Below are 27,043 nucleotides of genomic sequence, written 5' to 3' on the forward strand. Positions count from 1 at the left end.
TCTTTTGAAACCATCTGACAGTAGTGTTTAATATGACAGAGTTGCTATCAAAATACAACTTTATTGATGAAACACTGATTAAAAGACAAACTAAACATAGGACAAAGATGTTTCAGAGATTGCAGTGTGAACTAGGTATTAAACACATTTTTAAAGAGCTATACCAAAAGGGGAGGGGGAAGCTATGACAACCAATTTTCTCTGGCAAACTGCTCAGACACAGACTATTTCATGTAGCAGGCTTAGGAGGTTATCTATGCACTGATGAAATATCGACATTCTTTAGCAAGTCCCATGTGAAGTATTGCAGAAACCGCTACAATCACTGTTCACCCTTACATTTGGAAAAAATAAATAAAAAGTTAACAGCAAATTCCTCTCTATAATACAGAATGTATTTGTCCTCTATGAAATCACAGGAAGTTCTCCAAGAGGAAAGTTTCTCCCAGTGCAGCTAAGGATTCACAAAGACGTTCGTGGAAACAGCTGTCAAACATGTCATTTATTTCCTCTCTTAACTCCCTCAGCAGAGGCACTGTGGACTTACCATCTGCATTCAGAATTCTCCCAAAAAGTTTACTCCAGAAATCACTGTCAACAGTCCTAAAACAAATAGAACAGTTTTCAGTGAAACAGTATGCATACTCGACATGTCTGTCAAGATTTCCATTTATATTCAGCACTAAATGCCCTGGGAAAACCAAGTCTGAAGTAAGAATTTCACTCACATGAGTAAATGTAAAGGAAAACTAGGAATGTATTGTTAAGTTTATACGTGTGGGCCCCTTTCTCCAGTAGGCTTCTGGATAGTGACTAGACAGGCTCTTTCACACAAAAACACTGTTTTTACAGGTACCTCTTCTAGTGAGCCTGACCACTATCACCATTCACATTGAGCCACTAAAGAGCATTCTTTGAACCAATAAAGTTGGCAGATTCCTTTCATGAATAAGGGGTAGAGGTAAATCTTATTCCCCCATTTGCAAGTTAAGTTCACAAGTCAATATTAAAGGAAAGCCGCAAGAGAAATAAAAAAAAAAATCAGTGCTTTACAGCCAGTTTTACTTTCTTTTTTCCCTGCCTTCCAACTGCCAGAGTTCTCATATAGATAACATTTCAAAGACAATTAACGGTAATAAATCCCCTCTCTCACAGATATACCCACACAACATGAATAAAAAGGTTAACTGACTCATTAAAGTCTCAGAAAACCGATATCAGAGCTAAGCCTTTGTTCTTCAGTCTTGCACTGAAGTCCATAGACGGCACTGCTTCTGACTACTGAAGCACTGTTCTCCCTCAAGCTAGGAGTTACATTGGCTTTTGAACAAATTATCTGCCTCTGCTTTATGTAAGTGACTCACAAAACAGCAGCAGCCATAGTCTCAGAAGGAGTCTGTCCTGTACTATTACACTAGTAACTCTTACCTTTTCTAAAATAATGAAGTTATACAGAACCTAACAAAAAAAGTGCAAGACTTGAGGCCATTTTCTTCATGGGCTTAGAGTAAGAGGCATAGCAGAGGAGGTTACACGTTGGTAAGGATGTCTAAGGAGTTATGAGTGAAAAAACAGTCCTAAAAATTCAAAACACAGCTTCTATATACTACCTCACATTAGCCGGCACAGATGAAGTTTCCTAAAATAGTATAGCAAAAACAGAAAAACTAAACACACTCCTGGAAGTAAAAAAAAAAAAAAAAAAAAATAAAAAAATCTCAAAATCCACTCTAACAGTGGTAACATGCTAAAACCCTCTCCCCTGAAAAACAGGTTGTCAGTCTTATGGTAATGCTCAAAGATGAAAAAAACCTTGACCAGAATTCACATTCCACCTTTCCAGAAGTCTTTACTACAACATTGACTTAAGTGTTTTGCATTCATTCTGTTAGCTTTTAAGTGGGTGCTGCTTTATTGAGTGCCATTGGCCTTAGAAGAACAATTTTGTGCTTTGCCTTCCAATTCCCCACTGCTTTGGTATTTTGTTGAACTGGTAGTAAAATTAGTGGCTCTACCAGTCATTCTATCTTTAAGCTTGTTTAATATTTAATTATTTTTAAGTCCTTTTTTAAAAGCTTTCCTAAGTTAAGGAGGTCATGGTTCTTGCATTTAACACCAGTCAGCCTTCTAGTAAGAAGCTTTCTTTCTATTTCTTACTGCCTAAGCTCTCAGAACATTCTTTGAGGAACATTATCCTGTCAATACAAGCCTCAAAAAAACCCCACCCCAACCAAAACCAACCCCTAAAGAAAAAAAACAAAACCACCACTTTCCAAATCACTTATAGAACTTTTAGCAGAAAGGACAGAAGTAACATGATCTTTACAAATGAGAAGCAGAATTACTAAAAGCAACAGGAAAAAGAATCCTGTGTCTTCAAGGGTGTTGCAAGTGTCATTGCCACGCGTGGCTGTATTCAAAGGATAAAACACAAGATTAATATCCATCAGCTGACTCTCCTCACAGGGAAGTGCTTAATTGTGCAGCCCCTTCTGGTGAATGAAGATTCCCTGCAGCAGTAAACTTGCTTGTCAGAGATTACTTGAGAATTTATTGAAAGCTTCAAATTGACTGGAGGAAATGTCATCAATTAATGAGAGCCAGACACACTAAAAGATCTATGTGTGAATGAAAAAAAAGGTTCAGTGCAGATTCCTTATGCCTGCATAATGAAATGCCCTGTTTACACTGTTGATATAAGACTTCAGTATGACATGTAACTAAGGCACCTATACAAACATCTATTGGAATTCATGATATTGAAAAATAAGTATAGAAGGTGAATAATAAGTCTATAACACTTTCAGAAGCAAAGCAGAAGACAGGATGGAAAATGCAAATGCCTTATTTGTACTCCCAACTCCAAAGCAAAGTTATAAACTGATGCACCCAAGTGAGCAATGAGCCATAACAGCCTGGTCCCAGCCACACAGAACTCATGCCCAGGCTTTACCTTCTTCCTCGTTAGTCTCCTCTAGCCCTTCACAGGTCTCACTCCTCTTTTACCCAAGTCTCCCTCCAAGTTCTACCTCTACCCAGAATCCTACTTCTTTTGATCCAGGGTCCCCAGCTCCGACTGAAATTCCTTTCCAATTGACCCCTCGCCTCCAAAGTCCCCATAACAGCCAGCCCTATCCTTCCAAACTCAGACTTATTATACCTGCTACTCAGCTCCTCCTGCTCCATTTATCCAGACAGTTATGGCTATTTTTCTCATACCCACATCCTGATCAGGTCCCCAACACCCTGTTCCTACCTTCTCAACTCAGGCCTTGTGTGACTTCATGTGCAGTAGCTCAATTTAACCTCTTGTAGAATTAAAAAATAAAATAAATAATTTTTTAAAAATGTAAAAAGGCAACACTTATCAGAAATCTGTCCTTTTATCCCAACAGAATATTGTTAAAAACAGACCATGTTCTGATAGAAATTAATGTACAGAAGTCCTATTTTTCAGAGCAGGTCAGATTTACTTAGCTCAAAACCATGTAATGTTAGAATATGTCAGTAGAGAGCAAAAGCCAGTGTCCATCAATGGTTTAGTTGCCTTTTTTTTTTTTTAAGTATTTCTGAAACAAAGGTAGTATAAGATATGTATTTACTGCCAACCTATACATCATTGATATTCATCTCTTCAGAGAACAATCACCCTTGGCAATTTTGTTCTTCACAGCGTAGTCCTGTAAGTTGATGCTCTGAAGAAAAAAAACAAGCTACAGCGTACGGTATGGCATGCGTAGTGAGTACTCAGCAGAAGCTTGCTATAGCCTTGTAACTACTGATATCAGTCTATAACAATAGAGACAGATATATGCTGAGTAAAGAAAAAAGCGTTTTTCCCCTGTACACAGCTTAAGATGACATTTTTTTCAAAAGGTTGAATACAAACTAGAAGGTATAAGTAATGCAGGTTGCTAGGGAACTGGACAACTCCCAGATCAGTAGTAGGTTTTCTTAAAGCAATGGTTATAGAAGTATATCCACCCAGCGAGTGTAGCTAATATACCATAATCCTGAATGCAGATATCTGTCAGCTAATTCCTGTCATGAGCAGAGCACTCTGGAAAATCCTTATGGAACACTAAGGCATAAAATTCTGCAGGATGTGAAAGTGAACAAGTGTTTAGTCTAAGAACAAACAAAGGGTAGATGAAAGCAGAGTAGTCTTATAGCCAAAACATGTGGCTGAAAGAGAGCAGTAGAAATTAATACCTGAGGACAAACAGCAGCTTCCAAAAAGAAGCTGCTTGCAGATGCATCTTAAATTATAATTTCAATTATTTTCCTTCTTGTGCATGTATACTGTTTCTGCAACTGTTACAAACAGAACCCTGGCATCAGTGTCTAAGTAGCCCTTCAACAGAGCCTAGAATGAAAAAGGCAGAAAAACCAAATAATCTCCATTTCTAAAGGACCATGCTCATGTAATTTTTTTCCTCACCACTCACCCACTTAAAAACTTCCCCAAGCTTGGTCTATCAAGTAAAAAGAGAGACTAAAGCAGTCTGGTCTGAAAGGGTAGAACAAGGAAAATCATCTTAACCAGACTGTTAGGTTCATATTGAGCTTAAAATGGTCTCCTACACAGCACTAAGGCTACTATACAATGAACAAGTCCAGTAGCTTCAAAATTTAAGTCCCCACAGAACGAATGCTTTTGGCAACAACAGCACTACGTTCTGTGTTCTAAGCTTTGAAGATGGTGCCATTGTAAAGAAAGCGAAGGATGTCAGAAGTCTGTTCTTTCCCAGCAGCCTCCTCTACAAAAGACTTACTTTGACACATTTTGGCTGATTTTCCAGATGGAATTCTCTTGGTAGACCTGGACATGATCCCCAAACAGCATCAAATGGACTATATCTGCAATGCCAACCAAGTCTACCTGCAATCACAACAAACATCAGAAAGTTCAACTTCCATCAATTTCTGCAATCCTCTACAGATTTCTACTGTTGGTGCTTTTACACATTTAAGTCTGAACAGGTCTTTCAGTCAGAACCTTCCAGAGGCCTGCTAAGCAAGAAAACTTCAAAACATAAAATTCTGGTCTTACTGTAGGTTCCTAAGTAAACACAGTAATCACAAGCACTCAACAGCACTGCTAGTCCCTTCACTTAATGCCAAAGATTTAATCAGATGAAAAATTATCTTTATTCAGTATTTATTGATCAGAGCTTTCCACAGATTTCACAAAATATAACTTAAGAAAATAGAGATTTTTGTAAAGGAAACACAGAAACTAAGATGTCCTGCTAAATACTCACTCACCTGATAAGGAAGAGAACTTTTCACCAGAAGCTGTTTTCCATGAGGGGTCTGAGATATTGGAAAGCTGTTGGGCAAATTTACTCGAGACTGTAATCTCAAATCTAGACTGTGAGAGAAATCCACTATCTTCAGAGCTCTTGTCATCTCATCATTAGCAAATGGATCACAGATCCTGAGCAGAGGGAGCAAATGAAGCATAAGACAATCCAACAAACTTTTTTTTTTTTTAAATTAACAGCATAGCAAAGGTGAGTCTTAGCTATGTCAATGCTCCCCTCTGATGGTTAGCTTAAGAACTGCTGCTGAAAGGACTACCCCTGAATGGGGAACCAGCTGGCAGCCTGAAGCTTAGAGATGATACTGGTATCTCCAGAGTAAGCCGTGGGAAACACTAAAGGGTTAAGGATGATGCTGGTTTGATATTTGTCAGTTATCTGAAACACAGTTGGTGGAATGGGAAAATAGCATAATGTTTAGCACTTCTCCCTCTCCTTCAAGATCTCAGAACACTCTACACAAGAATGAACTAAGCTTCATAATGCTTTAAAAAAAAAATCTTTCCTACTCTACACACTAGGGAAGACAAACAGAAAGGGCAGTTAGGAGTATCTGTATAGATGACGGTGTACTGCCAAGCCAACAACATAAACAGATGACACTTCTCACTACTATCCTTCTTACATGCCTGTATGCTAGGAGCATATTTTGTAATTGATGCTATGCACTTGTCCTACAATAGTTTTTGCTATGTAAAAAAAAAACAACCCACCATTATCCTAACTTTTTGGCAGTTTAGTTTGGTTTGTATTCGCCACAGAGAAATCCAGCAGGAGATACCCAAGTTCATCAAGCCACTGTTAGATCAGTGACTTCCAAAATGGGATGCGTGCATGCTAAGGGATGTGCAAGACAATCCATTGGGGTGCATGAAGAAAATATTAGAACTTCAGTAGTACATGTATGTAATTTATAAATAAATAAATTCTATTAAAAAATATTGGGGGTATGCGTGTCAGATGACTGTAGGTTCAAAATACATTTAAAGTTAATAGCTATTTTTAACATATCAGTGAGGATTAAGAACAGCCTCAGTGAATTTATTCTAATGGAATTATATCTGAATCATTAGACATTCCAAAGTTACTATCTTCCCACACTTAGTTCACAGATCACATTTCAAGGGATATGTGACTTTGTTAACATAATATGGGAAAGAGCTTAAAGAAGAAAACTAGATCTGTGCATCAAGTTACAAGCTGGACTGTAGTGGAAGCTAAGCAATTTGTTTAAGAGAATGTCTGGATATTCCAGTCCCACCTGCCCTTTTTGTCTTCTAATTTCCTGGTTTTCAGATACATAAAACCAGAAGGCAAGTTATTTACCAGTATCCAGTTAGCTGTCCAGTACATTGGTAAAGTAGAAACTTGAGAACACATGCAATAGCAAAAACATTGTTTAGTATGTTTTACAACATCATTGTATACTATTTCTATAGAAATAAACAAAAGAAAGGTTTATTCCTAAACAAAGTGTTTTCACTATTTTCAGAATACACTGTAGCCTAAAAAAAAAAAAAAAGACTGCAATATCAGTACCCCGACTAAAGAGGAGAAATTTAAAAAGCACAAGAGCTGTAGCTGAAACTGAGTGTTATATATCCACTCATATTCATACAAAGAGACAAACCTGTCTCCCAGAAAGAACACCTCTGGACTCAGATCTCCATGGACAATCTCTGCTTTGTGGAGCTTCTCTACTACACCCAGAAGATTATAAACAACCAGCAGGATAACTTCCTCTGTGATGGACTTACAGCCACGAATAACATCCTGAAAACAGGGAATAAACATGTATCTGTATGCCATTCTACATTAGATTAAGTGAAATATTTGTAGCTCACTTTTTTTCCCTTACTTACCTGTACAGAGATAACAGTCCTACCCTAAATTCAGTATAATCAGATTTTGCCCATGATCAGCCCAGCCAGAATTAAAAGAACCATGAGCTCTTAGGAGACACTATTATTCAGAAATGGATAAAAGATCAGGAGGAGGAAATTGAACTGAAGACTGAAATCACTATTTAATTTGTATCTTATTTATATGCAACAATTCAAAATGCACTTACAAGACTTAAAATGTAAATCCTTCAGTAAGACACTAATAAAGAAAAATGTGAAAAATTGGTTCAAGTTTGTCTGAGAAGCACATGATCTATGAATGAGAAACCAGCTCTAACCAAGGCTATAATAGACAGTCCTAATTGGTATATAGATAAATCAAAAAACAGAGGATCTAGACTGCGGGACTAAACATGTGGAGCTATCTCCAGCAGTGAGCTTAATGACAGACAAAACTCACTAATGGTACCTATGCAAGAGTTCATGTCTTCTACAATTGTACTTTGCTTATCTGTACTGACCCCAAGCGTGAAGCGATTTATATCCCTGTGCAAAATAGCACAGCCATCTTGATACAAGTAACAGCTGCAATTCTCACTGAAGCTTTGGTCAAACTCAGTATTGAGACGCTCCTGTAACTGAAGTGTGATATAAAAATCCCAAGGCACAGGCTGAGAATACACCTACAAGAAGGTACATAAGAAGAACATTTATTTTTGGAATAAAGAGAAAATTGCTCATCTTCATATTCTTCTCATCCTCTTTTTTTTCCTCCCCACTTTATCAAGGAAGACATTTTCCATAGAAACTTTTAATCTGTATCTACAGTTAGAAACAGGACTTGAAGTAGCAAACTTCATGCATGGAATTCAGAAATTAAGACCAAACTTACTATATTTTACTTTATGTTGGCTGAGGACATTCTAACATTTCACACTTCGTGTATAATAACCATCATATGTGTTACCTTTATTGCAAATCCCTTTGCATCCAACTGGGGAAAGTTAGCTGGAATGGCAAAAAACATCTTGTATTCTTCATTGGTCCAATATTTCCATTTGATACAGTAAGTTTCATTTCCTGTTATGAAAGTTTACATTCATGAGCTGTCACAGCAAATATACGTACCCAGGCTGTTCAAGTTATTCCCCATCTACACCACAAAAAACTAGTGAGGGTGAATATGAAGCGTATTTCAAACCAATTAGAACATAAATAGATCCCTTGCACTGTAGAGTGTCTGGCATACCTACCTAGCTCAACGTCTTTCTCAACCTCCATGACAGGCAGAGCGCCAGTCTCCAAATGAAAATCTGGAGAAGCAGTCACTGATTCTGGCAGAGGATCTAAAAGCTTTTTACGCTGTTCAGCACTCCACAAGAACTGAGTTACATCATCACCTAGGAAGACAAGTAATAGAAACAGATGAGCTGAAACTAGGCGCCGAGTCTCTTTGACTTGATTCTATCTGTCAAGAAAGAGTAACCTGGATATTGGAAGCTTTATATCTGCACACTGATTTACTGCATTGCCTGTCAGCAAGTCAATTAATCTCTTTCCAACAGTTTCTTGTTCTGTGAAGCAAATGTAACACTCATCTTTGAAACTACCTTACAGACTCTCTCATTATGAGGTCTCAATGATTCCACTGTGGCCTCACGTAAAACGTATCTTTCACAAGAGACAAAGCTCTGAATTAGATTAGGTACGTCTGCTCAGCCACAGCAGAATTCACACTCATTTTGCAAATTAACACTCCTTTTTTAAATTTATGTCCAGAGTAAGTGATCAGTTTGTGATCTTTAAATGAAGGGGTTTATTGAAATTCACTCCTTTGAATACAGCAAGGGTTTTATGTAAGAAAAGGAAAACAAAGTTGGACTCCAACTTTGCTGCTCACTGCAATATTAAGAATTTAACGGCTTTTACCTCCTGGAAGACACATAAGATAATTACATGTAGGTCTGGGTTTGTTTTCCTGCATAATAGGACAGAGAGAAAATCATTCAATAAATGAGTTCCTCTGTACAAAACCAAGGTAGCCAGAAAAGTGTTGATCTCAAATAATCAGGCAGAGTAAAACACAGCAGAACTAGATGGCTTCTACTGAATTCCTCTCCCAAAGACTATGACTAGTAATGGGTGACAACATTTTAAGCTTTCACAGTACAAAGGTAAGAATCAGAATATCATTACCTACTGTTATATTTATTTGAAAAGCATTGCAGTAAGATATTGCTCAGGAAGTAATTCCGTGAAAGTGGCTCCAGGAAACATTGTAGGTTGAAGGCTAAATAGGTGTTCCAGTATTTTACCATCATAAATCTATGAAATTTACTGGCATATTTTACAGGAATAAACTGACAGACACCTGAAGTAATTTTTCTGCTCTGTGCAGCATTAAGGAGTCCTCAGTAGAATTACTACATCCAGGTTGAGAACTGCAGTTCAAGGGAGATGTGCAGAAAGCAAGAAAAAAGCAACAGGAATGATCAAAAGTTTAAGAAAAGACCATTAAAACATCTGAACAAATGCCTTCTTTTTCCGAAAAGAATCTGTAAAGATTCTTCATCTTGCTCTAAAGATTAGTGCATATGATAGATTAAAAGTGTAAGATCTAGCCAAAATATTTCAGCTATTTCAGTGACAACACTCTTCTCCTAATTGTATTTTCATTCCAGGTCCCAAGCATGCTTCATCATAAGACAGTCTGCAGACACACAATAACATATTCTTCTCTAGAGTAGATAGACTGAGAATTTTCAGATATACAATTCTAATTAAAATACCATAAGCAGAAATCAAAGGAGCTAAAGCAGGTTAAACACCTTGAAAACTGTCATTCAACACAAACCTAATACTACAGGCCACGTTTTGAAGGCTTTTTGTGACCATTCCTGTTCTAACTGTAATATTAAGATTTGTAACAGAGAAACAAAGGTCTTTGGCTAGAAGAAAAAAAAAAAAAACAAATACTATTTAAGTACCAGTATGGTTTTCCTTCAATAGGAAAAAGAAACATACTATGAAGCAGCACAGTAGTTTACAGCAAAGTTAAGAGTGCAAATTTAAAACCAAAATTACGCAACTTTCACTAGATTTCAAATTCGTATTCACCTTTTTCAACATGGCACTTATCAGCACATCAGGAGAACACACAGTATGATCACAGAGAGAAAAAAGTCAAGACAAAACAAAACAAAGCTGTCTTAGTTCTCACTAACCATCTGGTCGAAATTTTCATTTTGGAATTTGACCTCATTACTCCCACACACTCCCTGCTTTAACACCTTAAATAACTTCTCCGTCACCTTAATATTTACATCTTTTGGATGCTGACCAGCATGCTATACTGTACGCCTCACTACTACTGACGAGGAAGACACAAGTTTAGTCACAAGTCAAAGTAACAGGAAATACACAGAAAGCAGAGTAGAATATAGGAAGTACAGAAAAAGCACCATAGTTTAGTGACAGCTGCAAGTTACTCGTTGTGAGTGTGACTCAGTTTAGTACTAACCAGTAATGTTTTCACCGATACCTCCAGAATCAGTAACCATTTCAGCATGCAAGCTCTGAGCAAGTTCCAGTTTCTCAGGGATACGCAGGTATTTAATAGTAGATACTTGTGTAACAGAGGACAGAGAAGATCCTGAGGAAACAGAACCACCTGACGAGCGAGTATCTTCCAGGCTTGCTTCCATGATCGGGCTGTAAATAAAGTCATCAACTGTTCAGACTTTCAGAAGATACAGTGTCTAGATAATGCCAGCCTGGTGACTATGAAGGGATACTGTGCTCTCCCAAACTTCTTTATGTTAAAGAAGTCCTTTCCCATTCTTAGTGGAAAACCAATAGTTATGTCAGAGCTTCCTTTTAGCTTCAATGATTGTTTATACTCAGAATCTTAGACTACAGGTGAATTTTATCTTCTCTTCCATTAAATATGACTGCTACAGCAGAAGACATACTGAATGTTTGTTACTCCCTTAGCTACCAAAATTCAGACCTACAGTGCTTTTAAAGCAGTGGAGGGTTGGGTGGGAAATAACTCTTGCTCTTCCTTCCTAATTATAATCAGCATGGTTTCCCAAACACTTCAGCATGGTATACATGCTTATGTACTAACAGCTAGCAAATCAAACTCAGTTCTAAATTAAGAAAACCCCATACAATGGATGCTTTTTTCTTTCCAATGGTAAGAAACAGAAGGTTGTTTGCCAGGTTTTTTTCTTCTCTCCAGCTTTTCTCCTCTGTAGAAGAAATCTAAGCCATAATCACCAGATGCATTTTACTTACTAAAATTACTACAGAAGCATACGAGTATAAAAGGAACTGATGATTCTACTTTCAATCTCTGGTTACAAAGACAGAATGTGTTTATTAATTTCTTTGCAAGTTATTTGGTAGAAAAAGCATGGAGTTAAGTCCCCCAGCAGTAATGCTGAAAAGCTAAGCGGGCTTGCTATTACCTCTTAAATCTGCAAAGGATCTGCAAAGGCAAAATGGACCCTGAGCTAGAGAAATGGCTGTCTTCAGTATATTCTGATCTCTTCAGAAAATTGTTTCTTCAGCAACAGAATAGTAAAACCACAACCAACAAAAGACACACAGGAAAATGGGCTTAAGATGCTTTGCTGTTAATTACCTCAGTTTATTTACACAAAGAGCTTCATTGTACGCTCCCTCACAAACCAGCGTTTCCTGATGCAGAGGTGCATTCTTAGATTCTGGACAGTCTTCCTTCAGGGCACTCTGTGAAAAAGCAGGAGCTGGGACTCTCTGAGCTACGACCCCATGGAAGGGTGTTGAGGCCAGATGGGCAGCCCGAACAAAGTCACACGTGTCTTCTGGGTTGGCACAAAGGGTTTTGTTCTTGTAGGAGCCTGTCACAATTGCATCTTCAGTCAAAGGTTCAATTCCATTCAGCTCATCCTGAAAAAAGTAGGAAGCAACAGTGAAAAGCCTGTAGATTTTATGTCAAATTTTCTTTTTATTTATTTAAAAGCTGAACATTTCTCTCCCCTTTCTTCCACCCCACCACCTTCCAACAAGAATCTGACACTCAGTCTTCATGTACTCTACTTATATTGCTCATTCAAATTGAGTAATTGAACGCTAACTGTAATATAGTTGCGTTTTTTTCCCCAACTAGAAAGGGTAGCTTTGTTACTCTCTAAAGTACTGCAGAGCTGCCATGAACTGTTAAAGGCTACTTAGTATCTACCACCCTAGAAGTGCATTTCAGTTCCATTATAAGCACATTATTAAAGAGTTTACTAAGATGTTGGGCACTGAAGACACATCAAACATGTAAAGCAGAGCTATGCAGTTATCCAGACTGACTCTAGAACCAAAATCAGCATGATGCTTACCATGCTTGACCCTGAAGTATTTCATGTTGTAGCTGTACATAAAATCCTTCTTAGCTCAGAATAAAATCCTCTCACTCAACCAGTCTAAAGGTCTACTGCAGCATGCAGTTAACTAAGTCCTTTCGTGAGACAGCAACTACCACCTCTATTGAAAGCTTTACAAACATCTGCAAAACTGCCACATAAAGACACATAGCTTAGGAAACAAGATACAGTGGTTTAAGGGAGTCAAGCATGTGGTAGTTCAGGTGAGGAATGCAGAAGCCAAGATGCTTGTTTGGATACGTGGCAAGAAAGTGGATGGAACAGGAGGCTGTGTAAGAGTGCAACTCTTCATCATGCAAACTTTTTAAAGTTTCAGCATGAGTAATCCTGGCCACTAATCAGTTGCTTAACTCCTTACCATCATCTCTGTATTGGCCACCTTAAAGCCTAATAAAAACATGACATTTCGGGTGTAATCTTAACATCACCCAATTCAAGTATTGCCATGCCAGACAGAAATTTAGAATCCTTGCTTATTGTACATCATGTCAGTCCAGCCAGTCTCACTCCGTTCAGCAGTAGGACATTCTATGTTGATTTCTCCTTGACAGGAAATCTGCTATAGGGTAAATTGTTTCCTTACACATGCTTCTGGTGGTATGCTTTCCTTTGCAGTTAGGGAATCTGAAGGTTTACGAACAGCAAGAGGGCGCCGGGCACTTTTCTGTGTATGATCTGCAGAACAACTAGATAAGTTACATTCCGTTAATTTTTTATTAGAGTAGCTTCCGATCTTAAACTCTTGAGAGGAATTTCTATTGAAGACTACTGACAATTTCAATCTACCACTTTCTACTACAGAACTACCAGTAAACTGCAATATATACAGCTCTCCACAATGAAGAAAGTTTATATAGCAGCTTAGACAGTTCTAGATTGAGGAGGAACAACAGGAGAGTATTTCCTCATCATGGACTTCCCAAGTAGAGTAATGAAATAAAAAAAAATACAAATATAAACAAAACAAAAAAACCACCCCACATCCATACAAGCAGCAGTACTGTATTTCAGCTGCTACAGAAAGTGGTTTGATACTTCAGTTTTCCCTCCCTCTGAAATCTAGGTCTTGAATAATTCTACCTTATATTCTGATTTGCCAAAGTAGAGGATTCATCAAATATGGCGAAAAACGTGGCAGGATCCGGTGGGGGAAGGAGACGCACATCTGTAAAGAAAAAACAAGAGGTTCTATTATATCAACAGTTTTCCCACAACAGCGTATCCAATGCTACTTAAAACATTTAATACACAGCCTTAAAAGTACCAGTCCTAGCAAGAAGTTGCAGAACTGACATTTAAAGAAACCTAGCAGAAAAAGGCTTGGTTTTGTTATGTTAATGAACCACACTTTTACTACCATATTACGTTAGCTAGCTTGCTCTTTTCAGAATATACTTCAGAATTTGTACCTTCTTTTCCAAGGCTGGCCTCATCCCTCTGTTCCTCCTGTTCATCCTCAGAGTCTAAAAACACATTTCCCCTTTGTGTATCTGGGCATACATCAAGAGACTGGATAACCTCTGTCAACAGCAACAGTAGTCAATTTGGGTCAAAAGTAAATTTCTTCAGCACACACCCTTCCCAACAACAAAACTGAATATATAATTTCTGATTGTATTCCTCTACCAAATCCACTGAGGAAAAAGAAGGACTTAAAATACTATCAATCTTAGTGTTAAACTCTTTTACAGATTTTAGTAAGACTGCATATATGAAAGCGTGAAGAAAGCTCTTCAGCTATTAAAAGAAAAAAAGCTCTTCTGCTTCAAACTCCTTTCAAATAATGACAGTTCTCAGACCTCAGATGTTCAGTCTTTTGCTGAATAGGTTAAAGGCACTCAATACTAGCACATTCTCATTTTCATTCTTCTAATCCACCTAGACTTTTGGTTTTAGTTTGTTGCAGTCTTGCTATTCATATAAAAGAACACCTCCCTTCAATACGGCCTTCTCCTTAATGGTAAAAAATGTTAATACTTACCCTCAGAACAAGATGGTTTATGTAGTTGAGTATCTTCAAATACCTGGGATTCACTGTGAAAAAGATACAAACTTCTTTCTTATATTTTACACACCTTCACAAAACATAAGTAAACTTTGTAAAAAAGGCAAGCCAAGGTGACATATGCTATGTGTAAGAAGTTAAGATCCCTCAGACAAATAATCGAAATGATATCAAGACAGATCAGAGATCTGGGTTACAGGCTGATGCCTAGGGGTATATTTCATTCTGCCTGTGGAAACAGGCTATCTAGTTATGAGTAACATGGATCACTAACAATTATCCCCACAGATTTTCTCACTGCTAGCAAAGAAAATCCTGTATTACCTTTGCAACTGAGGCTGTTTCTCCCCAGCTTCTGTTGCACTGGAAAAAGTAAATCCTTGGAGTCCCAAAGGTGGCAAAGCTTCCGTTATCTCTGTTGGCTGTAGAAACAAAACCGTATTTTGTTCACAAGCCATGACAACAAGCCATCACAAGCCATGCAGCAAGGTTCCAAGAACATTATGATAATCCTGTGTAAGTCTTCAGAGCCCTGTCAGATTAAGAATTGCCTTTAGCCATTTTAATTTGTACTTAGTTTACTTGCATGAAAAAGGTCCATTCTTATTGCTTAGTATAGTTAAAATGCATAATTTTACTCTTTGCAACCATATGTAACTTTCATAGGAGATTTTAATTATACTGCAACAATTAAAGACATATGTAAGCATTTATGTAGCTTACAAATTCACAACACTTCATTATTTAAAATATTTACTACTAAGGCACTGTTTTGGAAATAAGGAAGGAATGGGGGGGTGGGGGGGTGGAGCGGGAGAGAGAACATACTTTATTAGCCCAACTGGTGAAGCTGGGAAAAGGAAAAGCTTTAAAATAATTAACTTTTACTTGTTATTTGCAACCTATAAGAAAACTGGGGTTTAAACACTACCTAGCAATGACAGACCAAAGTATACTTGCTTGAAAGATACTCTGCTCAAGACTGGTCTGCATAGAAAAGGAAAAAAAAAGTCTAATACATAATAGAGCACACTACTGTCTATAAAACTTGGAAACAAATCAGATACGGCTTTGTGTACTGGTCTTGGGTGGGATTGGGTTCATTTTCTTCATAGTAGCTGGTATGTTTTGGATTTTTGACCAAAACAGTGTTGATAACACTGGTGTTTAGGCTACTGCTGAACAGTGCTCACACAGCATCAAGGTCTTCTGTTCCTCATGCTGCCCCACCAGCGAGTAGGCTGGGGGTGCACAACAAGTTGGGAGGGGACACAGCCAGGACAGCTGACCCCAACTGACCAAAGGGATATTCCACACCATTTGACATTGTGCTCAGCAATAAGATCTGGAGGAAGGGGGAACACTCAATTACAGCATTTGTCTTCCTAAATAACCGTTCTGCATGACAAAGCCCTGCTTTCCTGGAAATGGCTAAACATCTGCCTCCTGATGGGAAGCAGCAAATGAATTCCTGATTTTGCTTTGCTTGAGTGCGCAGCTTTTGGTTTACCTATTGAACTGTCCTTATCTCAACCCAGGAGTTCTCACTTTTACCCTTTTGATTCTCTCCCCCATCCCACTGAGGGGGAGTGGGCAAGCAGGTGTGTGGTGCTTAGTTGCCTACTGGGCTTAGCCCACACCACTTTGTGACCCTTCACTTTTTTCCCTAGTTCCAGCTTCTTCTCCTGTCTTCTTTTGCACTACAACTTCTCTAAATAAAAGGAAACCACACATGAAGAGAGCTTAAGAAAGAACAATTTGCCCTTAAGCATTTAGCATACCTTTACTTAAAAATTTTAGAAGTTTATACCTTAGCATAAGGTATCTTGTCTGACTGTTAAATAACTTAACAATACTTGTAAAGTAACACTACAACACTTGAAGTCCTTGATTTACATTCCTATAGCGAAAGGATATGGCTTGGAGACAAGTGGGGGAAAAAAGAAGTATTTCTCTGAGTTTTCATTTACCGGGTGATGTATGCATACAATAGGCTGAAGCATCCTTTCAAAAAAAGTTTTAAAAGTGTTAGCCAAGAAGAAGCTTATTAGATATTGTTCCTCCTTTAGTACTTTTACTTAAAATAGTAGGTATTTGTAAAAGAACAGTTAAATGAGGACAATACCTGTTCACGCAGTTGTTGCTGCTTGTCATCTTCTTTCTTCTTTAATTTCTTCTCCAGCTCCTCAATTTTCCTTTGTATTTCTTCCTTCTTCTGTGCTATGGCCTGCATCTCCTCTAAGGAAGAAAAGCTTTTAAGGCACAACACATTTTTCACATACAATCTGTGGCTAAAGCCTAAATTCTTTTTAAAGGGGCTAAACCCTCTGTTGTTCTTTCTCTGTTTTGCAGCTTGCATATAAAACTGTCAGATATGTTACTTTCTCTATACCTCAGAGCAGTTAAATAACTATTCCAGTAGAAAAAGAAAAGCAGCTGCAGTAACAGACAGCTGTATGCTGATAAAAAGTAAGTATAATTTTACAATTCCATCTCAAAGTCTTATGTCACCCCATTTTGAAGCATACCTTCAGTTTTCTTTTTTGCTTTCTTTCTGTAGATTTCAGCTCGGATCTCTTCCAAAGAAAATTCCTCAACTCCAGCATAAACTTTATCTTTACAGTACATCACCACCTCTTTCTTTTCTTGAGTATCCTGCTGATGATTTTGCACTCGCTGTAGTGGATCCTCCTCTTTCTCAGGTTTGCGAGCACTTAAAACACAGTTTATGCTGGGTTCAATTTTGCAGGGAGTCCTGAAAAAAACATAGTTATTACTTTGATTATATGTGCTTCACTGTAACACAGAAACACAAGCATAGGAGAGAAAATAGCTAATTTCAGAATCCAGCTGTAGAATAGTCTAAAGACGTTCTGTTCTGTTGAAGGAAAAAACAAACAAGAAAAATGGAATGATAGCACATAAAAGGCAAGCATACCAACTCAGAATTGTGTAATCAAAAAAACCCAACAAACCCAAACCAAAGTGTTAATAAGGCCCAGTCAAGGGCAAATAAACTTATTATGATACTCCGCATTCTGGAGCAGGATCTATGTTTACTTTAGCTCCATTGATCTGTGTGACTACACAGGTTACAAGTCCCTAATGATCCTACAAAATAGAGTTCACCTGGGAAAAAGAAGAAAAACAAAAGTCAGCAAGACTTAAAAATGGAAGATCTTGGACTAGATTAAGCCTGGCATTTTAGATAAAGAAAAAAAGGGAAGATTTAAGATGCATTAAGAGGGAAGTTTTCTGAAGGAAAATGTTTTGTATCCTGAGTGACAGAAATAAAGTGCCCCATTACAAAACAAAAACAAAAACCCCATCACTGTACAGTGAAAGGAGTCAGTAGCAGTCAATTTCTTCACTTGAAAGTGCTGTCTAAAAAGTGCTACATGCTAATTTCAGGAGAGAGGAACCAGAATTTGTACAGTTTTACAGATACCAGTAATCCAGATGACTCCAGCAATTATCTGTACCTCCATAAAAGATGATCTGAACAACTGACCTTGAAAAATGTCTTAACTGTGGTCTGAGTAATAGTTCAAAAGAAAACACAGTGCACAGTTCCACGACATCTGCTTTGTTTTGCATGTGAACGGACTTCTAAGACCATTCTGGAAGATTATGAGGCAAACAGGTGCTCCTAATGGTTGTGGGGTTTTATAAGCTTTTATTTGTGGGGTGGGGGCTTATTATCAAGATCACTACAGGGTCCTTCTACCCAAATCTCTGGATGACATGATTTGCATCATGTTTACACAATTTCAACGCAGCACTCTCAGACTTGATTTTGTTGACAGCCACGGCATCATGAGGAAATGGACTTAAAGGCAGAAAAAAAAAAAAGTATCTACTTTTGCTTGAGTACACAGCTTTCGGGAACTACGAAAACTACGTACAAACTCTCTGCTCAAGTTGCTTACAGCTAATTTTGCATGATGTTCAGTTCCCACCCATTCCTTCCTTTTCACTGTTATAAAAGGATGCTGCCTTCTGTAAATAAGTCTTCATCTGAGAGACCAGCATGTCAAGAGATTTAATTCTATGGCATCACTAACTTTCAGGAGCAAGAAAGTCTTATAGCTTAGACAGAAACTTAATTTTTTACATATTCTTAAACTAAATTATGATATGTCCTTGGTCAGAGCTATTCTGCAGTCCACATGCAACATACAAAACCCACAGGAAAAATCCATGCTATTAGCCACCTTTCCGCATGCTTTGATTATATGCAGTTCAGAGCCAAGGAAGCTGTCTGTAATAATATAAAACATTCTTTTCCACTTCTCTCTTAGGAAGAGCCTCTGTATTCTATGGCCATCATTAGCCACAGAAAAAGAAAGGTAAGCAGCTTTGCAAAATAATGCTTTTTCCTCTGCTCTAACAAAACAGAGCAACCCCATCTCCTGGGATTTATCAGCAGTTCAGCGAGCACAGCACAAGCAGAAAGGTAATTTCAGGCAAAACAGCATACTCTGATAACCTCAGCAACACTGTTGTCATGGAAACTTTGGTAGCTTGTTTCAGAATAAAACTCCAGATAGAACAAGCACAGAGTTCCCAAAATAGAGGAAAACAGCAATAAGCCTGTCTCAATTTATGGCTGCTTTCATAGGAAACAGCATCCTGAGAAAGGTAACAGTGTTTTTGCGTAAACACATCGAGTTAAGCTATTAACTAATTAGCATATATAAATATGATATAGGCTCCCACATAATGAGCATCAATAGTCAAATAATTCCCATGTCCTTATGCATCCTCCACTGAAGCCTCTGCCATCAAGCTAAAGTACCAAGAACTTCCAGGCTGACAGATTTTTAAATTCTCGTAGATCTGGAGGCTTGACTACTTGGCAAAACAAGTCAGAATCTTATGAAGCAGCTTTGATAATTTCAAATGCAATCCCCAATTCCAACTGAAGCGAAGACTCACATGACTTGTTGCTGAGCTGACTCTTCCACATATGGGGTGAAACTGGGCAGTGGGTAGGGCACTTCTATGCCAGAATTTGCACTGTTGCGAGGACGCTGAGGAAGCAAAAGTCAATGTTAACAGCTTAAAGATTCATGTTTAGACTCTACATTCCTCTATACTCTGAATCACCCTTTTCCAAGTGTTTGGCTCATTTCTAGTTTTTGTTATTTAAAAAAGTTAAACCTGATAGACTTTTCCAAGATTAATTTTGTTCTGATACATAAACAGTTACAGACCATCAGCTGAACACTAGCACCTAAAAAAGCAAGACACACTCCTCCTGCATGTCCTCATCAGTACCTAGTTTCTGTTCTTGAGGGAATGCTGGTCAAGCTGGGTATTCCAGTTGCTCCTCTTGTTTGTTTTCCAGAAATGCTATAGTCCTCATTTTTCAGCCAAGACTGTCCCAATTCTATGATAGTATTCCTTCTGCTGTCCACCAAGAACCTCCAGACTTCTCAATTTTCTTCTCAGAGGCCATTCCAACACCACAAAAATCCCTTAACTGCTTCTGGGGTCCATTATTTAAGAGAAGACAGATGGAATTTAGTCTGACAACATGGTACTCTCATCTGCCTATTTGAAATTGCCCTAGACTCTTACGCAGAAAAAGTTACATGGTGGGGATATTGCAAACTGACTTCTCTTTTCCACCATTTTTCAAACTGTTTACTTGCCATCTTCATGCTGGCAATAAAAGACAAACCTCTTTCCTCTGTGCAGCTTTTAGTATCTCAAAGCCATTCACAAAAGGTTATTCTTTCACAGTAATACAAGCCAGAATGAGCACCACACTTCAGTGAAGGGGAATTAAACATCCTCAGCTCTTCTGTTAGTTGCAGATTTTTTTGTTATTTTTTTTTTAAATTAAATCTAACAAATTTCATTAAAGGGGGGACAGAAAGAACTCTAAGGACAAACATTAAAAGAATATGGAAGCACCTGGGGACCAGAATGAATGTGTTAAGCAGCCCAAAGCAAGGCAACTGATAAAAGCAGTTTTACATTAATAATTCTTCCTCATTCTTCTCAGCTAAATTAAACCTGTGATTTACTGAACTCTTCCATTCACATAATCAAATTGCTTTGTATCTGGTAGTAATTATTCCTGGAGTTTCCATGAATTTCAGCCCATTTGCTTCCCTCCCCTCATCCTAGTTTTTGTTTCTAAGTTTCACTTATAACAACTTCTATATTTAGAAGTCTAAAATAGTTTTATTATCTGATTACTTTCTATTCTTCCCCTCTAATCTACAAAGACTAGGGGAACACTGCGTGTTATCTAAGGGCCTGTGAAACAAACTTGATTTCATAGGATTAATTTCCTTCAGATAATGTCTTGGATCATTTCTCTAAAGCAGCTTAAACACTTGTAGCACAGCTGTTTCTTTTCATGTCTCCAGCATTAGTTTAAACCATCAGAACCTACTTTCTGTCATCCTATTGTCAGGATAAATATTCCGTTGATACAGTAGTTCTTCAATTCTTCCGATCTCCACTCTTCTGTTTTCTGCACAAGCACTTCAAAACAGACTTGCAGAATGCTGTATATGCCTTATTTTCATAAGAAGATAGGCAACAAGTTCTTCCTTCAGGTTGTATTGTATGGTATCAATTTAACTCTTGCTCTTCTTTCTTACAGAATTAACTAATGCCTGGCTTCTATCCCTTTCTTTGGCTAGTGCTTTCCCTCATATTCCTTTTCTGCCCTCCAAACAGTTTGGCAGGCCACCTCTACCAATTTTTCTGGTTAGCAAGAATTATAATTTCTTGATTTAAGAACTCTAGAGAGTTTTTTTTAAACTTATTCTAGCAAGATCAGCTTGCTAAACTTGAATAGGTTATGTATAGCCAGAGACTCTTTAGGAAGAAGCTAGGAAGGTCTGTAGTTACAAATAGACACAAACCCCAGACAAGGGAAAAGGAGTATGACTTTTGTCTCAGGGATCAGAAGTAGTCCTCAGCTTACACACACACCTTCCTCTTTTTTTTTTGCCAGTCCATTTTGAGACTCCTTACCCTGCCAGAGTTCCAAGGTCCTGCACTTAGTTCATTCTCCTTGGCCCTTGGAGCTGGAGGTGCTGTCCATGGCTGTGGTGTAAGTACAGGAATCTCAGGCCCAGAAGCTGAATTTTCATCAAACACAGCAAAACCCGGATTATTTGAAAGCTGCTGAGAAGTCAGAGTCTGGAAGCTTCTGTTTTGGTTCGCAGCTATAAGCAAAAAGATTTATGCAAATTATCCTAACTATCACACTCAAGTGCAAATTCCACAACAAAAAGATGTAACTCTTCCAATAACAATATGTGGTTTCAGCAACTGAATGTACCTTTAAGTGCATCTCCTACACGACTAATTGGGGCTCTCACTTTTTTCTTTCCCCTGCCTTTTAGATCTGCCAGTGAGCTTCTCTGAGGTTCTGCAGCTCCCAGAAGATCTGTATCTTTTTCATCAGGAGATTCCTCAAGCCCCAGTAGTGTCTGCCGAGAAACACGGGTCTGAAATTGCCTGAGAAAAATACAGAAGTCAGCATAAACTTCACTGTACCAGGTACGCACTGATGCACATAAGACTGCTCTAAGTTATTCCCTTTAGCTGGAAGCTTACCTGTGATGGGACTGGAGTTTGTCCAAAGGCTCAGCCTTGCGCTGAAGACCTTCCTGGAATATCAGATCTGCTTTCTTAAAACTTCCTCTAGCCTCAAGTACTTCTGCCCATGTGATGTAGAGTAGTGCCAGTGTTGTGCCAATTTCCTGGCTATGCAGGTAACTGTACAGATCCAAGGGCTCGTTACAACAATTTCCCTAAAACAACCAAAGTATTTCAGTAATTACATTGCACTACAAAGGATTCCAAGTTGATGTCTGTGTTTTGATGCCTCCTGCAAGAGGCATCCCATTGATTTCAATACAAGTCTTACAGGAGCAGCTGTAAGGCCAGGACATAAAATTGTATCATGTCACAGTGCACAAGATAAAGAAAAGGAATTCAATAGGAGAAGAATAATGACAAAAACCTCTGACTGTATGTGGATTTGTCAATATTATTACCAATCCCTTAATTCTAGCCTACATATTTGAAGTCAGTCATTCCTTAGATTTTTTTTTAATCTGAGGTAATTCAGTGATTGAACTATGTCATACTAGTATTCCTGAGAATAGTTATTTTAGCTTTAGATAAAGTACAGCATATTTCTTCTCAGTTTTGGAACTGGTAAATCAGCTCAGGAAGCTAAACCTGGAGAAAAGCTGCTTCAAGAAGACGAGAACAACAAAAACTATAGCAATGGAGAGACAGGGCAAGACCAGAACACTCAGCTTAGTTTTTCTTAAACATAGGATGTGGATACAAGACAGAAGTTAAAATAACTGGTAGGACAGACATAACACCCAAAGTGTTTCTTTAAATCACTTTCTTTTCTCCTTAAATAAATAATCAAGCTCTACTCATTCAAACTAGCTTTTCCAAAACAAAACTTAGGGAGTTTGTAGCTGTCCAAACTGAATGATCCTATAAAAGGCCTGAAGATCCTATTGAAAATGAGAAGTGGAATTCAAGAGTAGGTAACATGTTTGCAGAGAGATACTTCTAATATTACACTAGTTGTACAACATATTCTTTGACTCTGTTGTTACAAAAATCAGCTTAACAGTGTGCAAATGACATGACAAGTACCAAGAAAAAGCAGCACCCAAGACATATTCAAAAAACACTCACAAACTTGAGCCAGAGATTAAGATAGCGGGGATCTTTGTAGTACCGCTGCTGTTCATTGAGTGCTTTCACTGCCCTTTCCAATATTGCTGCAAGATTACTCTCTTTTCCACCCTGGGGGAAGGTTTGCTCTGTCCACTTGATGTACCTAGAGATGGAATATATTCATAGGAAGTCAGTTCTGAATAAGCTACGAGGCTTCTGTTTCTGTACAACGTAAGGCGATTTAGAAAAAAAATTACATATAGTATTAAAACACAACATATTATTCAAAAAAACTGTTAGAGAATTTATCTTTTAGTGAGTTTCTTATTAAATTAGAATATTTTTTCCCAAAGTTTTACAAGGGTATCTGACCTTTCTATTCTTTCTTCTGAAATAAAAGGAAACTTACCGGTCCCAGACATCCAGTGGATCATCTCCAGAGTAAAATCGGATTTCTGATTCAAACTCCCTAAAAAAAATTATCCATCCAATAAATACATGTGTATAACTGTAAAGATGTTTTCTACACTGTAAACTAAGACCTTCACTCTCACTCATACTGTTTTGTAGGTCTATTAAAAAAAGGCTAGGTTAGCATATATTTAGATTTGAGCTTTTACTCAGACCAGAAGAATCAAAAAAATAAGCTTTTGCACTCTTCTTCAAAATGAAAGCATTGGAAAATGTATCATTATGTAACATTAACAGATATGCATCTTTCCAAAGGATATTTCCAAGAATTTCTACTACCCCAAAGCTTACATGGTCTCCCTTGACAGAATGCTTGTTCTGTTACAGAGAGTTATTAGCAGACAGATATATTGTGGAGTTTAATTTTTGCATGAAACATCCCTTATTTAAGTATAGGAGGAGGTTGGAATACACACAGGATGATGGAAAAGCCTGATGATCAGACAACTACAGAACTGCACCAGAGAGCACAGTGAAGACACACCTAAGTGGCCACACTGACAGTCATCATCTTATCTCATTCTTCAACTCCTGTCCATCATTTCATCCCTACAACATGACTTCACCCTCAGGCAGCACATCAAGAAAGAAAACCACCTTACGGCTTGAGTTAGACAAGAACATTAGCTTGTGTTTAGCAGTGGCTCTAACTTGATGCTGTAGAGCTCCCCAGGCAGTCCCTTGTTCTTGGAAGGCACTGCTCAACCTCACAAACATAATGAATCAAGTTGGACAAACCCTCTTGCAGACCCCAGTGCAATAACAATTCCATGGCTTTCCATGGAAAAATCCAGATCCAGCTGCTAAGTACTGGTTCAGTAAGTATTGGGTAGGTGTTCATAGACCCTGCTGACTTCACATGAAATCACCCACATGGTTCGGCATGACAAGCACTAGTGCTTCCAATTCTGATAACACAGTACAGACATAATATGCAGACTCTTCACAAAGTCAGCTTGGCTTTCACAGGGCATGCAAATTTGAGGATCAGAAAATAGAAATATAACTGAATAGGTTTGGGACACGAGATGCCCCTTGAATTCATGCAGTCATATCTGTGGAATGCTGTATGCAAGACAGACCAAACCCAAGCTGACTTTGCCCACTCAGGTGTCTTTGCAATCCAGAGAAGACATACAGAGATACCTGTATTGTGCCTACATTACAATAGCAGAATGTATTTGTCTCCTAAGAAATACCCTGCTTCGATAAATTATTATAGGAAAGACATAAAAAGCTCTCCTCCTTGTAACCTCTACGTATTTTTCTTAATGAGTACATTTAAAAGCACAACAGAATCTCCCTAGTGTTTGCTGTTTAAATGCTCCATTGCAAACCTAAAAATAGTAGTCTATACTGTACAGCACCCACAGCAAGTAGTCCTAAATACCTGGAGTGCGATAGTAGCATAGACATCAGTTACTAAACTTCTGTTCTTTTATGCCCTTTTTAATGCCTATGAGATTAGCAGTGAAACAAGACAGAAAAATTGATGAGGAGGCAGGAAGGTAAGGGGAAAGAAGGTGTCAAAACATTGCTCACTGTTTTTTGAGCTGAACAGCAGTGTGGATGGAGGTCTCCTGCTGAGCCAGTGCTTCCTGCAAGGTGGACATGACACGCCCCTGCCGGAGGGGCTGCACATTCTCTTTACTCAGCTCCCACTCATCGTTGCAGTCCTGTGACATGACAGCCTCTCCTTTAAATTCTACCTTAACAAAAACAATAAGGAATTGACTCATTAGGTAGGATACTAACCTGAAACCTGACAGATCTGGCTTTCATTAGCCGATCCACCACACACTTTCTGTGTAGCCATAAGTACACCGTTTAGGTACCCAACTTTTAGAGGGCATTAGACATTTAATTCCCCTCCATGGGTATTGTATGAAACAAGAACTAAGCAATTCTTTACAATCAAGAATCTCAGGCAGCTGATGTTAGCAGGAAAGGCTACTAAAATTAAGGTGTTTCCGTCCCCACCTGCATGCTCCCTTCCTCCCCCCGAGATTACCGCCCTCTCTGAGGCTGGCGAGCGGCGACCTCCGGCCGAGGGGAGACTCAGCAGCGCGGTCAACTGGGTCAAGCCCCTGGCTCTTCACCCACGCGTACTCGTAGCGGGCTGGCAGTACAGGCGAGTCTCGACCCCTGCCTCCCTGCAGCGAGGCGACGCCCGGAGAGGACGAGGAGCGCGGCGGAGGCTCTTCCCCACAGCGTGCAAGCGAGCAGCCTCCCCGCTAGCACAGAGCGCGAGGAGAAGCCGTTTGCTACGCAACTCCAGAATGGCGGTTCGTCCCCGGGACGCTCCCCCCGTCCCTGTTCCCTCACGCCGGGATAAGGGTCCCCGCGCTCTCCTGGCAGCGGCCGGAGGGAAGAGGAAGGCTTGCCTCAGCCTGCGCCGCCCGCCAAAGCCCACAGCCACACGCACCCAAGCGCGGCCGTCCCAGGTCCGCGGCGAGCGCACCGTAACGGCAGCCGTGCCTCAGCCCCCTTCAAAATTCAAACTCCAACCGCCACCAGCCGCCTCTCCATTGGCCACCCCCTTCACCACGCCCCGCCTGATTGGTTCCGCCCCGAGCCGGCCCTGCCGCACCGGTGCATCATGGGAATTATAGTTTCCCTCAGGGCGGCTCGCGCCGCCGCTCTGCCAGCAGGGAGAAACGCATAATTAATTTTAAAATTAATGACCTTATAATTAATCTCATCTAAAAGGCAGCAGTCACAGTTGTCTCACAAACGGAGTTCGTTACCCGGTGTGCAATACCCAATACGCACACAGAGCCGAGATATCAGTTTATTTCAAGTTTTGCAGAAGACCAGGTGCTAGGTAGTAGCTCCACAAAGCTAGCACGCCGCTCGTTCATACAGGTGCAGTATTTATACAGTCTAGTTATACATATGCATAAGTAATTACGCAAAGCAGTTTTCTATTGGTCTACATTTTCTCGTCTTATTCTTAAAGCTACAGTAGTACTTTAAGATTCTGCGCGTGCCCAAAAGTGAGGGGTCTTTGCCTGGGCCGGATTCTCCAGCTCAAGGGGTGTGACTTTTAGTATTATAATGAGTATTATAATGAGGGTGAAAATTATATTGCGTGAGGGTGCTTCTTATCACACTTCTACTAGTAGCTTCAGATTGTTTCCAAAACATCTTAATTAGCTTACATATTTCTCCAGGATGTGTTTCACTCCCAAGGACAATAATTTTTGATTAGACATCCCACATTCCAGTCTAAATCCCCCTTATCAACTTTAGGTAAGTCCCAGCCTTCCACCAGCTCCTGATTGACTACATCACCATGTT

At 39.0% G+C, this 27,043-nt stretch overlaps 1 protein-coding gene across 6 annotated transcripts; it reads right to left on the bottom strand.

Moving 5' to 3' along the window:
• On the bottom strand, positions 1-26,263 carry BUB1B (BUB1 mitotic checkpoint serine/threonine kinase B). Of its 6 annotated transcripts, none has more exons than XM_075501776.1 (25): positions 26,169-26,217; positions 25,853-25,977; positions 25,286-25,448; positions 23,682-23,741; positions 23,291-23,435; positions 22,181-22,377; positions 21,903-22,081; positions 21,593-21,786; positions 19,532-19,626; positions 17,122-17,348; positions 16,719-16,831; positions 14,918-15,015; positions 14,570-14,622; positions 13,998-14,108; positions 13,669-13,753; positions 13,172-13,274; positions 11,817-12,103; positions 10,689-10,879; positions 8,422-8,568; positions 8,136-8,248; positions 7,690-7,851; positions 6,955-7,097; positions 5,269-5,440; positions 4,776-4,882; positions 1-603 (listed from the first exon to the last, which is right to left on the bottom strand). In XM_075501776.1, exons 3-25 carry the CDS (start codon positions 25,426-25,428, stop codon positions 414-416), a joined length of 3,315 nt encoding a protein of 1,104 aa, XP_075357891.1. In that variant the 5' UTR covers positions 25,429-25,448; positions 25,853-25,977; positions 26,169-26,217; the 3' UTR covers positions 1-413. The 6 variants fall into 6 exon arrangements, with proteins under 6 accessions (XP_075357891.1, XP_075357887.1, XP_075357888.1 ...); XM_075501772.1 differs by having other exon boundaries at positions 25,755-25,977; XM_075501773.1 differs by lacking the exon at positions 25,853-25,977 and having other exon boundaries at positions 26,169-26,263.
• Positions 26,264-27,043: the final 780 nt, after the last annotated feature.

Source organism: Mycteria americana, chromosome 5 (assembly GCF_035582795.1).
Source record: "Mycteria americana isolate JAX WOST 10 ecotype Jacksonville Zoo and Gardens chromosome 5, USCA_MyAme_1.0, whole genome shotgun sequence".
NCBI classification, from domain to species: domain Eukaryota; kingdom Metazoa; phylum Chordata; class Aves; order Ciconiiformes; family Ciconiidae; genus Mycteria; species Mycteria americana.

Bases quoted from the DNA above. Each gene is read 5' to 3' on its own strand.
- BUB1B (XM_075501773.1), bottom strand. From the start codon at position 25,428: ATGTCACAGGACTGCAACGATGAGTGGGAGCTGAGTAAAGAGAATGTG. The intron at 22,082-22,180 runs GTAAGCTTCCAG...TATTTTTCTCAG, and splicing joins AAACTCCAGTCCCATCACAG to GCAATTTCAGACCCGTGTTT. The intron at 604-4,775 runs GTAAGTCTTTTG...TATTTGTTTTAG, and splicing joins ATCAGCCAAAATGTGTCAAA to GACTGTTGACAGTGATTTCT.